Source organism: Mesoplodon mirus (assembly GCF_964341445.2).
Source record: "Mesoplodon mirus genome assembly, chromosome: 11".
Classification (NCBI taxonomy): Eukaryota; Metazoa; Chordata; class Mammalia; order Artiodactyla; family Ziphiidae; genus Mesoplodon; species Mesoplodon mirus.
The window spans coordinates 77,121,995-77,136,867 of NC_138987.1; the positions used below are offsets into that span (position 1 = coordinate 77,121,995).

At 38.7% G+C, this 14,873-nt stretch overlaps 1 protein-coding gene across 7 annotated transcripts in view; it reads left to right on the plus strand.

Moving 5' to 3' along the window:
• Positions 1 to 14,873, plus strand: part of DENND5B (DENN domain containing 5B) — a 210,632-nt gene that overhangs the window by 168,878 nt on the left and 26,881 nt on the right. For all 7 annotated transcript variants that reach the window (XM_082634752.1, XM_082634753.1, XM_082634751.1 and 4 more), the window contains one exon: positions 6,697 to 6,778. In XM_082634752.1, the coding sequence (XP_082490878.1) occupies positions 6,697 to 6,778 (82 nt within the window). The remainder of the gene's footprint in view (positions 1 to 6,696; positions 6,779 to 14,873) is intronic.

Consider the following 14,873-nt stretch of genomic DNA (forward strand, 5'->3'; position numbering starts at 1 on the left):
TGTCTCCACCTCTCAAGCTGACGCTCATCCCATCTTGCCCAAAGTGGGGTAAAGTAGAAGGAGCAATATTACGTACTAGCTGTGAGACCTGGGAAAAGTCCCTTGACCTTTCTGATCTTCAGCTTCCTCATCCACAAGATAGGGAAAATAATATTAGCCATGCCAAGGCTGTAGTGTTGATCAAATCGGAAAACATTTGAAAACTTCTAATGAGTTGTAATCATAGATTGTACAAGTAGCATTCCTTACTCTCACCAGTATTAGGGTGTGGTGTATACTGTTTTTTTCCTTAAATAAAAGTTTATTCACATCGTTAATAATCTTTCAGGGGAGAAAACATGTATATATGTTTCAAAAGTATTCAGAAATCAGATTTCTTCCATTTATAACAAGACATCTCATGTTACAGTATCATGAGTCATTAGCTAATAACGGTAAAATAACCATCTATTTCACAAAAAGTAGAAGTAACAGTGGAAAACCAGTAGAGGTAAAATGTTTTATAGTGAGTCAGCTATTTGGGAACATTTTCTAAAATTATTACTTTAGACATTGAAAAATGTAAAAAAAAAAAAAAGTTTTATTTTTTTAAAAACTCATAAGCCAACCACCAGCGTAAGAAATAAAGCATTGCAAATATGATTTGAACCACCCTATTTCCATTCCCCTCACTGCCCCTAGAGGGCAATACTACCCTAAATGTGGTGTTTATTGTTGGAAACCTAGTTTTTCAATGTATCCAATAAAACAGCTAGGAATATGAATTTGATACTACATTGCCCTGGAGCCCCTCTAAACAGAATGTCAAGGTTCTGATGTCCCGGGATGTAACTATATTTATAAAGATTTAGATCGAGCTTAAAAGCATTCTCTAGTGTCCATCTATCTCCGTTGTCCATTTTTCTATTGAAAAAGTAAAAATGCATTGGCATATTCCCTGAAACTATCTCTAACGGTTATCCACATTCATAGAAGATTTAGCTGTTCAGACGTAAGGCCATAACCGAGGTAGTTTACCCTAATTCGGATAAATAAATTCCTAGGAAGAAATAACCATTTGTAGGATGAAATGTTACAAAGCCAAGCTCAGTTAAGCAGGGAGGTGGAAGCATTTGACTCTTGTGCTGAGCAGGCATGTGAGAATGTCCAGCTGTTAAAGTGAGCAGCTACCAGGCAACACCAGCAAGTTCATGGCTTTGAATGGTCAAATTGTGGGTGGTTGAGCTAGAGACCAGAGACTCAGCTGTTTGCAGGGCCTTTCAGTCAGTCAATAATGACACCAGTAAAACTCTGAAGTCAAGGCTCAGAAATATGGAATGTGTCAAAGCCTCATGCAGTCCCTGTGCTGCACTGCCAGGTGTCAATGAAGGGCTGGAGATCTAAGAACGAACATAAGCTAAACATTGTACTGATCCTAAGTAGGATTAATGTAAGCTGTGTAGCTTTTGAAATCAAATTTATTGTCTGTTTGAAGGGGTGGATTTGATAAATATTGCTCTAACACTTCTGATAAGTCAGCCCACGAAGTTAGGACTTAAAAAGATGACAGTGTGAAATGTATTTGAAAAAATCAGTTTAAAAGTAAAATCGTTCATTGTTGAGAAACAGTGTGTTCTAATTATTTAGAAATTAGCAGTTACTGACTTTAATGATTTTAAATCTGGGTGTTTGTTTTTTTCCCCAAAAAATACTTTTTGTTTGCCAACTACTTAGCTTCCTAATTAATGGCAGTAAACAGTCTGCATCTTCATATTAAGGAAAGATCCTCCAAGTCTTTAGAGATTCACAGTGGGTTTGAAGACAGCTCTTATTAGCATCGAGCCAGGATGAGATTAGGTGATAGATCATTACTGTTCTTTCAGAAGCAGCACTAAACAGGAATCGGACATTTTAAGGGTTGCGGAAGAATGGAAAAGATCTGTCTTAGTAAGAGGACCATAGCAGGGTAGACTGTCTTGAAATTTTTTTAATATATTTTATTTTTATAGCAGTTTTAGATTCATGGCAATATTCAAGACATGGTTCAGAGATTTCCCCTGTAGCCTCTGCCCCTACACATGCAGAGCCTCCCTCATCCTCCACCAGAGTAGTACGTTGCTTACAGTTGATGAACATACATTGACATATAGTCACCCTAAGCCCATAGTTTATTTACATTAGGATTCACTCTTGGTGTGCTGTGCCGACTGTGGGTTTAGACACATACATGTTAATGACATGGACCTACCACTGTGGTATCATATAGAGTACCTTCACTGTCCTAATACTGGTGTGTTCCTCCTATTTATCCCTCCCTCTCCTCTAACCCCTGTCATCCACTGACCTTTTTAACTGTCTCCATAGTCTTGCCTTATCCAGAATGTCATATAGTTGAAGTCATATAGGATGAGGCCTTTTCAGATTGGCTTCTTTTACTTAGTAATATGCATTTAAGTTTCCTCCACGTCTTTTAAAACTGTCTTAATTTTGACCTAGTCAAATTTTGACCAAGTCACTGTACCTAGTAGTTAAAAGTCCTATTTTAGAGAAAAGATCTCAGAATGCAATTGATTCTAGAGAGAGGACTGTTCTTGACATATCACCCCAAAGTTTCTACCTTTAAGAATGTTAACCAGCTTAGACATAGAGGGTGGGGTAAGATGCAGAAGGGAGTGGAAATACCATCTTAAACAGTTATTCTGGATCTAGCCAAGAATTTGGAGTCACTCTTTAAACGTCTTATCTTCATCAAAAGTTTCCTTTAGTTACTTACCTGCCTGTAGACTATAAATGGCTCTATAAAAATAATATATGCAATCTGCACTCTACAAACTTGCTGTCTATGCAGTAACATGGATTCAGGCAGAATACAAAGGAATTCCTGTGGCTAAGTATTAAATCCATGAGTGTTTATATTGAAGGAGAAAGTAACCTATTGCATTTGAGTATAGTGAATTAAGAAATACTAATAGAGAGAGTTCCCTGGTGGCCTAGTGGTTAGGATTCAGGGCTTTCCCTGCTGTGGCCCAGGTTCAATCCCTGGTTGGGGAACTGAGATCCTGCAAGCCATGCAGTGTGGCAAAATATATATATATATATATATATACACTAATAGAAATACACATTTTTAAATAGTTCATAAATTTCTCTTCTGGCTAGAGTAGACTTCATGGAAACTTCTTAGATTTTAGATTTCTAGATGAAAAGTATGGCCTTACTCCTTTATTCCTAATCTGCATTTTTGTTCACAGGCTTCTAAACTTTCCTCCAAAGTTACTAATAAAGTACTGTATTAATTTCCTGGGGCTACCATTATACAGGACCATAAACTGGGTGGCTTAAACAACAGGCATTTATGGTAGAGGTACTGGGCATTAGGACTTCAGCATTTTTTGGTTGACAGTTAATCCGATGTTATAATCCAACTATCCCATCAGCAGATTTTTCATAAATCTCTATCTCCATCCCTAGTTCCTAGACATCCATAGCCCACTAGGACCTCAAACTCAACACATCCTGAAACAAACTCATTATCTTAGCACCTCTCCCTCCTGTCCCAGTCAGGCTTTCTCCCTTCTCTCCATTTCGCTTAATGACATCAGCACCCTCTTCTCAGTCAAACTGTAAGCCAGAAAGTCATCCTTAATGTAACAGCCCACTGGACATGACATCAGAACACTCTGCCCCTTTTAATTAATGGATATGATTGGGCAGGTTTCTTAACCTCTTTGAGCCTCCGTTTCTTCATTTGCAAAATTAAGGTTAAAAAATTTTAAGGAAAGTTTTAACTATGGGATAGTGTATATTAATACAGTTTATATTCATACTTAATATTGTTTGTGACTCTTCAGTCTTGCTTACCCTTAATCCAGTCATTTAAGTCCACTGCATATTTCTCCTCTTTGTTCTCATTGGCTGACACTGTCTTAGTTCATCCACAGGCTGGCGTTTGGAACAACTTCTAGCTCATCTCCCTTATAGCCGTTATACCATCACACTATCACTCTAGTTAACTAACTAAAAAGCACTGAGAAGCATATCATTTCTTTTCAAAATTTCTTTCCCCTCCCTAGGATTTCTGTAAATGTCTAACTTATCATTTAAGGTTCTGCCATCTGGCCCTAAATAATCTCATCTTCCTCAGTGAGTATTTGCTGAGCATTTTGAGGGGCCCTCTGGATAGTCTCAGAATAGGATATGACCAAGCCTCAAGAGGCATATAATTTAATAGGAGACATGTTAACTTGTGGTAAGTTTGTGATAGAGGTTCAGTTTTACAAGTCCCATGAGAGAGAGGGAATGACTTATCCAACAGTGTTCCTAGGGGGAAGAGAATATTCAGGAAAGATTTCACACAGAGGCAAAATTAAAGCAAAATTTCTTTTTTTTTTTTTTTTGAGAACTTACTTTATGCCAGGCACTATTATAAGTGCTTTACATCTATTTGAATATGGTAGGTATTGTGACTGTCCCCAGTTTGCCAATGAGGAAACAGACCATAGAGGGGTTAAACGACCAACCCAAGGTCAGCGAGCTATTAAATTCTCTGTAGAGGTTGAGAAAGCCATGTTCTTAACCATTAAGCTATACTGCTCTCAATCTGAAGTGATAAATAGGCTATAAACAAGGAGAAAGATACAGAATCACTAAAGGATGAACCAGAGACTTTAACGAATTGCATGGAGACATAAAAAAGTATATCACATGTTTAAGGAATATTGATCAGTGAAGGGTGGCTAGAATACAGGATTCCAAAACAGGATTCCCAGAACATGGTTAGGCCTGTGAATGCTCTTATTGTGGTTGCTACTGCTTCTTTAAATGTCAGACTCCTCTTTTATTAAGTCTCTCACCTGTTCTCTGCTCCCTGAGGCATGATTCCTTGTATTGTCAATGTCTTCCTCTGGCCAAGTTGCCAGATTATGGTCTCAGCTCCTTTCTCCTGTCTCATGATCTTTTCTTTTTCTCTTCTCAACCCATTTCATTTTTTTTTAATTAATTCATTTATTTATCTGTTTTTGGTCTGTTGGGTCATCGTTGCTATGCACGGGCTTTCTCTACTCTTCATTGATGTGTGTGTGCTTCTCATTGCTGTGGCTTCTCTTGTTGTGGAGCACAGGCTCTAGGTGTGCGGGCTTCAGTCGTTGTGGGCGCATGGGCTCAGTAATTGTGGCTCACGGGCCCTAGAGCGCAGGCTCAGTAGTTGTGGCTCACGGGCTTGTTTGCTCTGCAGCATGTGAGATCTTCCCGGACCAGGGATCATACCCATGTCCCCTGCATTGGCAGGTGGATTCTTAACCACTGCCCCACCAGGGAAGTCCCTCAATCCATTTCTTACTAGTTGTGTGGCCATCTTTCATGCTGTCTAATCATCTGGAGTGTAGAGGCATTCTCTGAGGTATTTCACTTTCTCCCCCAAAAGAGGGATGTGCTTTCATTAATTACCACACTTAAGTGATGATAGTCTCAGACAGGAAGACAACGAGCACATTCCCTGCAAGTCTCTGGAACAGTATCTTCGGTGTCTGTTACCTCTTGGGTATCAAGATGAGCCAGTGTTTTCAGTGACCCATTGAAAACTCCCTCCCCAAACTGCCAAGACAAATGCCCTATTTGTTACCTGCTTGGTAGGGAAGGCCCTCAAAAGGACTGCCTTTGGGTTGGTCTGGCCACATTCTCTTTGTCTTGGCAGCCCCATCAGTGCTCATTTATACCTGCCAAGTATCAGCCCAGCTTCTTTCACCAAGTGCCAAAAACTTGCAGATCCTAATCCACCAAAATGTTCCCTATCTTCCTTCAGTGCCAGCTTCATGTATATTTATGTGTTCTGATATTGTATTCTAGCCCCCCAAAATAGAATGGATCTAAAAACTGAGAAAATGTAAGTTTAATCTACAACGAAAACCCACATCCTAAATTCTGATTTTATCAATGTGTTTGCCAAGTGTGATGTTGCAATTTACTTTTCATTTACAGGTGGGAAAATGGAATTAAAGAAAGGGGACAAAACGCCACAGCATCTCACTTAAAGTGAGATTGAGCACTCCAACTACAACATATTAACCAATAATTGATTGTTTAGCCATTGCTATATAAGAGAATAATCTTTCCTTTTATAAACGTTAGCTCTTCAGACTTCATAGGAGAATGGCTCATAGACATTATACTTCTAACTCTCCATTAAGATTACTCACTTTGCATGATAAACATACTGTAGTTTGGATTCTGAACTTTGAAATAGAAATTTATATCAGACTAAAGAATCCAAACTCTTAGGTTTTTCTTTTTAAACACTCTTTCAAAAGGGGACTTGTATGATTGTAGTTGACAAGCCCAGAGATAGTTCACGTACTTAGTAGGTTAATTTACAGACATTACTTTCCTGTAATTATTTGGAGCTATTAGAATGATAACTTTAGAAAGTGACTGGCCCTTCTGGCCAAAATGTGCACACATTGTCTATTTGCTAAGTGGGCTTTTATGCTTCATTTAAAATTTTCAAATACAGCCCCATATTAACTAGAAAGAAAATAACTAGTTTACTGTATTAATAAAGTAGGAACATTCAGGTAAACAAATTTGAGCTTTTCTGTTGTCTTTAAAATTTGTTCACATCAAAATAATTTCAAAGTATTTATTTATGGAATGTGAACCATGTAGTTTTTTTAAGTCTTTACTGTTATTTGTCTAATACTTTGCTGATATTTTTCTACATAGTTGCCCTTGGACCAGAAAGAAGAAAATCTGACTCAGGAGTTATGTTGCCAACACTCAGGGTCTCTCTTATCCAAGACATGAGGTATTTGATATATGTGCTAGCATATGGTGATAACTTTGAAATATTTATGGCTTTCATTTAAATTGCTCAAATAACTGTGGCTATGGTATTTTTTTGCTTATGTATTCTGAAGAAAACATTTTTTATAATCTTATTTATTTTACTTTTATACTATTATGTGTTTTCCTGACATTAAATCCAAAGGCAAAATGCAACTGAGAAGAATTTTAAAATAGCCCTAAATTATTTTACAATTTCTTTTGTTCTTTTCTTTTTTTAATCTCCTTAAATTCCTTCTGCCCCCAAATATAAACCAAAAAATCTGCAAATAATGACAGGTTACTTAGCAGAAAAATCACTGACAGGTAGATTTTCTTTGAAGCAAATGCAAATGTGAGAATTATCACACGCAGTTACTGGCTTTAGAAATCATTAGAAGGCATCAGCATACCTAAAATAGATTTATTGAATGAGGAAGGCAGAGGCTTTTTTCTTTTAAACATTTTGGGTACATTTTAGTCAGCTTTTAAAATATGTGGGTCTAAAGTGAATGTTATAACGCTTGAAATTTTTCTTTTGTGGTGTGCTTTAACATTAACTATTGATGTTTATTTGATTTGTCAGAGGCTTACACGTGAAAAGCCTAACTTTTATGAGTGGCATCATAGTACAGTGGTGACACATCCTGGCTTCACACTAGCTGTGTGATCCTAGGCACTTTTTGTAACTTCTCTTTGCCTCAGTTTTTCCTTCTCTCAAATAGAGATGAAAACAGTTATCTAGCTCATAAGAATTAAACTAAGTTAGTCCATTATACTAAAAAGTTTCAAGAAGTACTCGGGTCATCCTGAGAGTTCAGTAAATGTTGGATTTTGTTATCTGAGTCAATTCCTATGTTTGTATCTTAAATGCCCTTATTCCTTGATAGATGAAATGTAGTTGTCCTCATGTGGCTTATGATTCCTCTTGATGGCCAGCATGAGATGAATAGTTGGAACTTTGAGGGGAAAATGCACTCCAGCTCTCTTAATGGAAGCATAAAACCACATCTGTTCTGCAGTGATTTCACAGTAGCCATCGCTTTAAGGGGATGATTGTCAAAAGCTTTGCAGTGGTGACCTCAGGGCCAAACTTCTGAAACCTAATTAGGAGATGGTGACCTCACATAAGGCCGCCCCGCTCCTTCCAGCTTCCTGCTTATTTACTTTTATCTGCTTCATGTTGTTGGTTTTTTGTGGGGAAGGATGTCCGGCTTCAATAAACTCCCTTCACTTTATAAGAGGCAGTCTAGCGTGCTGGTTAAGACCTCAGGCTATGGAACCAGCCTATAAAGGTTGCTATTTTAACTCTGCCACTCACTAGGCTGTGTAGCCAAGGGTAGTTCCTTATATTCCCAGTTATCTCACCTGTAAAATAATAGTGTTTCTCTTAAAATTTTGGTGTAAATATTCAGTGAGTTAATAAGTGTAAAGCACTCAAAATAGGCCTGGAAATAAATCTGTGTTTATGAACTCACGCATACACATACATCTATATTTATTTATGTTTCTATATTTATTTATATGTGTGTATACGTATTTTTACACACACATACACACAGTTAATTTTTTTAAGACCATAAATTCATAATGATATCTCTGATTCCAGTTCAGTACCACAGGGACCATTCTAGCCTTCTCCCTTATTCGTAATTTTTTTCTCCAACTATGAGACACCTGGCTCTCGTTATCTGCAACATATTCACTTATTTGTGCAACCTATATTTTCGGAATTGCTACCCCAGCCCCTGTAAGGAGCAAGGTTACTAGCTAAGCTCAGTGCTGTGCACAGCTCCAGTTTTCTTTGTCATTAGCCTTTCAGTATCCAGTCAAAATACTGTTTTCCAAAACTTAGTTTAGTTCTTTTTTTCTCCAGTCCCTTCAGTGTGGTTGTATTATTCATTTGTAATAGTGTTAGGGTTATTTGTTAGCTTGTATTCCGTTTGGGGTTCCCTCCACATCCTAGTGGTTTTTGTTTTGGGTTTTGGTTAAATTTATATACAGTAGAATTCATCCTCTCTTGGTGTGTAGTTCTATGTGTTTTCATAAACACACGATCATGATACAGAACAGTTCCATCACTCGTTTCGCATCAGCATCTCTCCCAGTTTCCTACTGTTGGCAATCAACTGGTATAATTCCAAGCTCATTCCACTGAGAGGGCCTCGAAGTAGTAATGCCCCAGTAACAAAGAGCACAACTATTGCCCACATATTGGTTTCCCAGTACCATTCTCCAATGAAAGGAACCATGGCTCTCTAGAGAAGTGATTGATTCCAGGGCTAAGGAAGGGAAAATATAGGATGAACTTAGTGCATCTTTGGTAAGGCCAGAAAGTAAGGAAGTGCTCAGAAAGTATAGGATCAGGCAATAAAGACATAGGAGGGACATCCCTGGCGGTCTAGTGGTTAAGACACTGAGCTTCCATTGCAGGGGGAGTAGGTTCGATGCCTGGTTGGGAAACTAAGATCCCACATGCCACATGGCATGGCCAAAAAAATATAAATAAATAAAGACATAGGAGCCAGCCTGAAAGAGCTCCAAATGGCCAAAGCTGAAACAATTTGAGCAACAAAATAGATAGCAGTAGTAATAGAGCATAACCCATAAAATAAATATCCAAGAGCTTATTCTAGTTAAATAAATAGATGAAAGCAATGGGACAGCTCTTTTTTACAGAAGCATTCCAATTAATAAACGTAGAAGAATGAAGTAGAAAAATTAGTGGTTGAAGGGTCTAAGGTGAAACCAGCATATCTGCATAGTCTCAAAGTATCCTCCCCCAAGAATTTATTAATTACAGAGGAAAAAATAGTAAGTTTACAGTGGAAAAACCCAGCAGACATCTCTTTAAGCAAGTGATCAAGGTTAACATCACCAGTAATAAGACAAAACTAGTAATGTACCCCCAATGTGATACACCAAGAAGAGAACATCACTTCTGCAGTATTCCTACCATAAATGCATAAACTCAATATAACTATGAGAAAACATGAGAAAAATCCAAATTGGGGGTTGTTCTACAAAATAGTTGGCTAGTACTTTTCAAAAGTATCAAAAGTCATAAAGACATGAAAAGGCTGAGGAAATATCATGGACTGGAGGAGATTAAGGAGGTGACAACCAAGTGCAACAGGGTTGCTGGATTAGATCCTAGAACAGGAAAAGAACGTAAGTGGAAAAACTGGTGAAATCGGTCTGTAGTTCAATTAATAGTGTTGTACCAATGTGAATGTCTTAGTTTGGTTATGTAAGATGTTAACATTAAGGGAAGCTGGGTATACAGGAACTCTGTACTACTTTTATTTTATTTTAATTTTTTATTATTATTATTTTTAACATCTTTACTGGAGTATAATTGCTTTACAGTGGTGTGTTAGTTTCTGCTTTATAACAAAGTGAATCAGTTATACATACACATGTTCCCATATCTCTTCCCTCTTGCGTCTCCCTCCCTCCCACCCTCCCTATCCCACCCGTCTAGGTGGTCACAGAGCACCGAGCTGATCTCCCTGTGCTATGCGGCTGCTTCCCACTAGCTATCTGTTTTACATTTGGTAGTGTATATATGTCCATGCCACTCTCTCACTTTGTCACAGCTTACCCTTCCCCCTCCCCATATCCTCAAGTCCATTCTCTCAGTAGGTCTGTGTCTTTATTCCCATCTTACCCCTAGGTTCTTTATGACCTTTTTGTTTTTTTCTAAGATTCCATATATATGTGTTAGCATATGGTGTACTACTTTTAGAACATTTTTGTAAATCAAATTATTTCCAAAAAATGTGTGTGGGGGGTTGTTTGGTTTTTTTTTTAAATAAATTTATTTATTTATTTATTTACTTTTGGGCGTGTTGGGTCTTCGTTTCTGTACGAGGGCTTTCACTAGTTGCAGCGAGCTTCTTCATCGCGGTACGCGGGCCTCTCACTTGTCGTGGCCTCTCTTGTTGCAGAGCACAGGCTCCAGACGCGCAGGCTCAGTAGTTGTGGCTCACGGGCCTACTTGCTCCGCTGTATGTGGGATCTTCCCAAACCAGGGCTCGAACCCGGGTCCCCTGCATTGGCAGGCAGATTCTCAACCACTGCGCCACCAGGGAAGCCGCGTATTTTTTTTTAAACCAGGCCTGGTACAAGGTAAATGTCTAAGGGCTGTTATTATAGCTATGGAATAGACAGCTTATTTTTTTTAATACCGTTTTCTGGGGGTTGTTTTTTTTGTTCTTTTTTAAATTTATTTATTTTAATTAATTTGTTTTTGGCTGCATTGGGTCTTTGTTGCTGCGCGCGGGCTTTCTCTAGTTGCGGCGAGCGGGAGCTCCTCTTCGTTGCGGTGCACGGGCTTCTCATTGCGGTGGCTTCTCTTGTTGTGGAGCACGGGCTCTAGGCGTGGGGACTTCAGTAGTTGTGGCATGCGGGCTCAGTAGTTGTGGCTCGCAGTGTCTAGAGCGCAGGCTCATTAGTTGTGGCGCACAGGCTTAGTTGCTCCGCGGCATGTGGGATCTTCCTGGACCGGGGCTCAAACCCATGTCCCCTGCGTTGGCAGGAGAATTCTTAACCACTGCGCCACCAGGGAAGTCCCTGTTATTGTTTTTTTTTAATTTATTTGGCTGTGTCAGGTCTTAGTTGAGGCACCAGTGATCTTCGTTGTGTCATGTGGGATCTTTAGTTGTGGCACGTGGGATTTTTAGTTGTGGCATGCAGAGTCTTAGTTCTGGCATATGGGATCTAGTTCCCTGACCAAGGATTGAACCCGGCCCCCCTGCACTGGGAGCACAGAGTCTTAGCCACTGGACCACCAGGGAAGTCCCAGGAGTAGATAGCTTATTATCCAGGGGTATAATTCTTGGTACAACTGCTGCTCACCTCTTCTCTCGAATGTTAGATCAGTGAGCTGTGACCTCTCTAGTCTAAGCCCCTAAAATTTCTCTCCTGGATTACATCATGGTCTGCATGTTTCAGTGCTCGCCCTACTGTGATTCATCCTCCTCACTGCTAATATGGTGATCCTAAAATAAAGTGCAAATCACCTATCCTGACTGGCAGGGCCCTACTTGATCTGACGCCTGTCTGACTGCAATATTATTTCCTATCACTCTCTCTTCTTTATTTCCTCCAGCATGCCAAACTTGTTTCCTGCCCTGGGGCCTTCTTTACCCGTTCCCTTCACCTGATAGCTTTTCCCTGAGTCCTACCCCCATAGAATCTCCACAGCTAAGGCTCCTTCTTGTCATTTGCATCTTGGTTCAAATGTCACTTCCTCCCACTAGCCATCCCTGACCACCTGGTCTACAGTAGCAACCCAGTCACTCTCTTTCAAATTCCCCTATTTTTTAAAAAAATATTTATTTCTTTATTTGGTTGCGCTGGGTCTTAGTTGCAGCAGCTGGGCTCCTTAGTTGTGGCAGTCTGGCTCCTTAGTTGTGGCTCACAGTCTCCTTAGTTGCGGCATGCAGGCTCTCAAATTCCCTTATTTTAATTCTTTGCATAATAGCACTTATTTGCTTGTTTGTTTTTCTAATACTACTTATGAACTTCATGAGAGAAGGGAATCTATCTGACGTGAAACTGTTGAATTGCAAGTTAGTGTTAACAGAGTGGCACATAATTGGTGCTCAATTAATATTTGTTAAATGAAGGATTTGCCATATTTTAATCTCTTTGAGTGTGGGTAAGAGAATGTGTCAGTGTGTTTGTGTGTGTGTGTGTGTGTTTATCTAACATATATATGTGTGCATATATATACATATATATATATATATATATATATATCCTTATAGCCAAACTGTTACTGAATTACATTGGTTACAGTTTTGAAGATTTAGAAAGGTGGTGATTGCTGATTGCTGAGGTACTTTTTACTAATCAATTTAAAATTTAGAATATAGAAGAAACTTGAGAAGTCATATTGCTTAGCTTCTTCCTTTTATATATATGGAAACTCAGGCACAGGCAGATAAAGTCTAAGACCATATATATAGGCAACTAACAGCAGAAATGGAACTAGAACTAAGGTTTCCTGACACAGTTCATGTCTCTTTCTAACTAGATTCAAGTTCTCAGCCTTTGCCTTGTCATCAGAAAAAATGCCAGGTGTGACTAGGCACAAACAAGTTGGCAGTAGTGTATGGGTACACATCACCCTAAATATAATTTAGTATAACCTTGAATAGTCTATATTTGTTCAGGATACTCAACAAAAAGTTGATTTCCTATGACTTCTCACTTAAGGGTTACTTTGGCTTTTAATTTTCAGACTTTGCCTGAAAGAGACCCCTGGGTACCCTAAAGTGATGTTTTAGCCAAATGATAGATACTTTTAATAAAACTTAACTGGTTGATTGCTTTCAAAAGGTGTCTAGTAAGGTAGAAAGGCATTACCGAGAAAAGACTAGCTGACTTCCTAGGGTTTTCCCCTAAGATTTTATTATTAAAAATTTTAAACATACAGCAAAGTCAAAAGACTTTAGTGAATGCATCCATATACCCACAACCTAGATTCTACCACTAACATTTTTCTATGGCTTTTTTAAAAAATGGGGTAAAATATATATATTATAAAATTTACCATTTTAACCATTTTTATGTGTATAGTCAGTGGCATTAAGTACATTTGCAGTAGTACAACCGTTACCACTGTCCCTCTCCAGAACTTATTGTCATTGTAAACTGAAACTCTGTACCCATTAAACAATAGCTCCTCAAGCCCCTGGTAACCACTGTTCTATTTCCTGTCACTGTGAATTTGACTGTTCTAGGTACCTCATATAAGTGGAATCATGCTTTTTGTGTCTAGTTCATTTCACTTAGCATAGTAGTTTTGTGGTTCATCCATGTTACAGCATGTATCAGAACTTCCTTACTTTTTAAGGCTGAATAGTATTCCAGTGTACGTATATACCACATTTTGTTAGTCCACTCATTCATCGATGGGCATTTGGGTTGTTTCCACCTTTTGGCTGTTGTGAATAGTGCTGCTATGAATGTGAGAGTACAAATATGTGTTTGAGTTCCTGCTTTTAGTTCTTTTGGGTGTGTACCCAAAAATGGAATCTCTTGATCATACAGTAATTTTATGTTTAATTTTTTGAGAAACCAACATACTGTTTTCCACAGTGGCTGCCACCATTTTACATTCCCACAAGTACTGCACAACTGTTCCAATTTCTCCACATCCTTACCAACATCATTTACTTTCTGTTCTTTTTGACAGTAGCCATCCTAATATGTGAGACCTTCCAGTTTCTTATGGCATGCGTAGCCATAAGGTCTTCATAGACCTTGTGCTAAAGTCTTCAGCTTTATGAGATCAGAAACCAAATCATTAGTAAACCAAAATGTAATCAGACTCTAAGATACTCCTACTAACCAAGAGACTTACCTCAGATACCTAAGAGAGATGGAAAAATAATAGGCTATCTGTCCACTCTTGTCCAGTCATCTATGACCAGGTAAGGGCATGGTCACAGAAAGCCAGTTAAACCAATTTATTATTTCCTTAACCAGAGGACTTGATATTCTTTCATTGATAAGGATAGGCTCTGCCTGGAAGCTAGATCAAAATCAGAAGTCTACTTGCTGTCCTCAGGAGCAGAGATATGGATGCCTGATCACCCAGCTCCATGCCACCGATCCTCATACTAAGGGGACTGATGTCATCTCAGAAAGACCCTGCAGAAACACTGCCCGTGGTTCTCTCTCCCTTTTCTCTGCTTCATTCTGCCTCTTTAAGATAACGTTATATATATTGTTGTTCTTATTCTTGATATGTTTACTTTAACTCTCAGTGCACGGGCTTATTTCTGTTTCCAAGTTCTTGGCAAGTACTTCATTGTAATCCCTAGTTGCTAGCGCGATAGTTGATGTAGATGTTTTTCCTTAAAGAGAAACACCCAAGTAATATTCTAAACTTTGGTTTCTTTCACTCTGGACACTTAAACACTTGTTTTTTAAAGATTAGGTAGCAAAGATATCTGAGTTCACGCTTTCTGTGGGGCACATTCCCTGACAGTACCTCCTGTTTCCCACATTTCTCTCTTGAAGCAAAGACATTGGCAGTGTAGAGACTTTGAGTCCTCATAGTT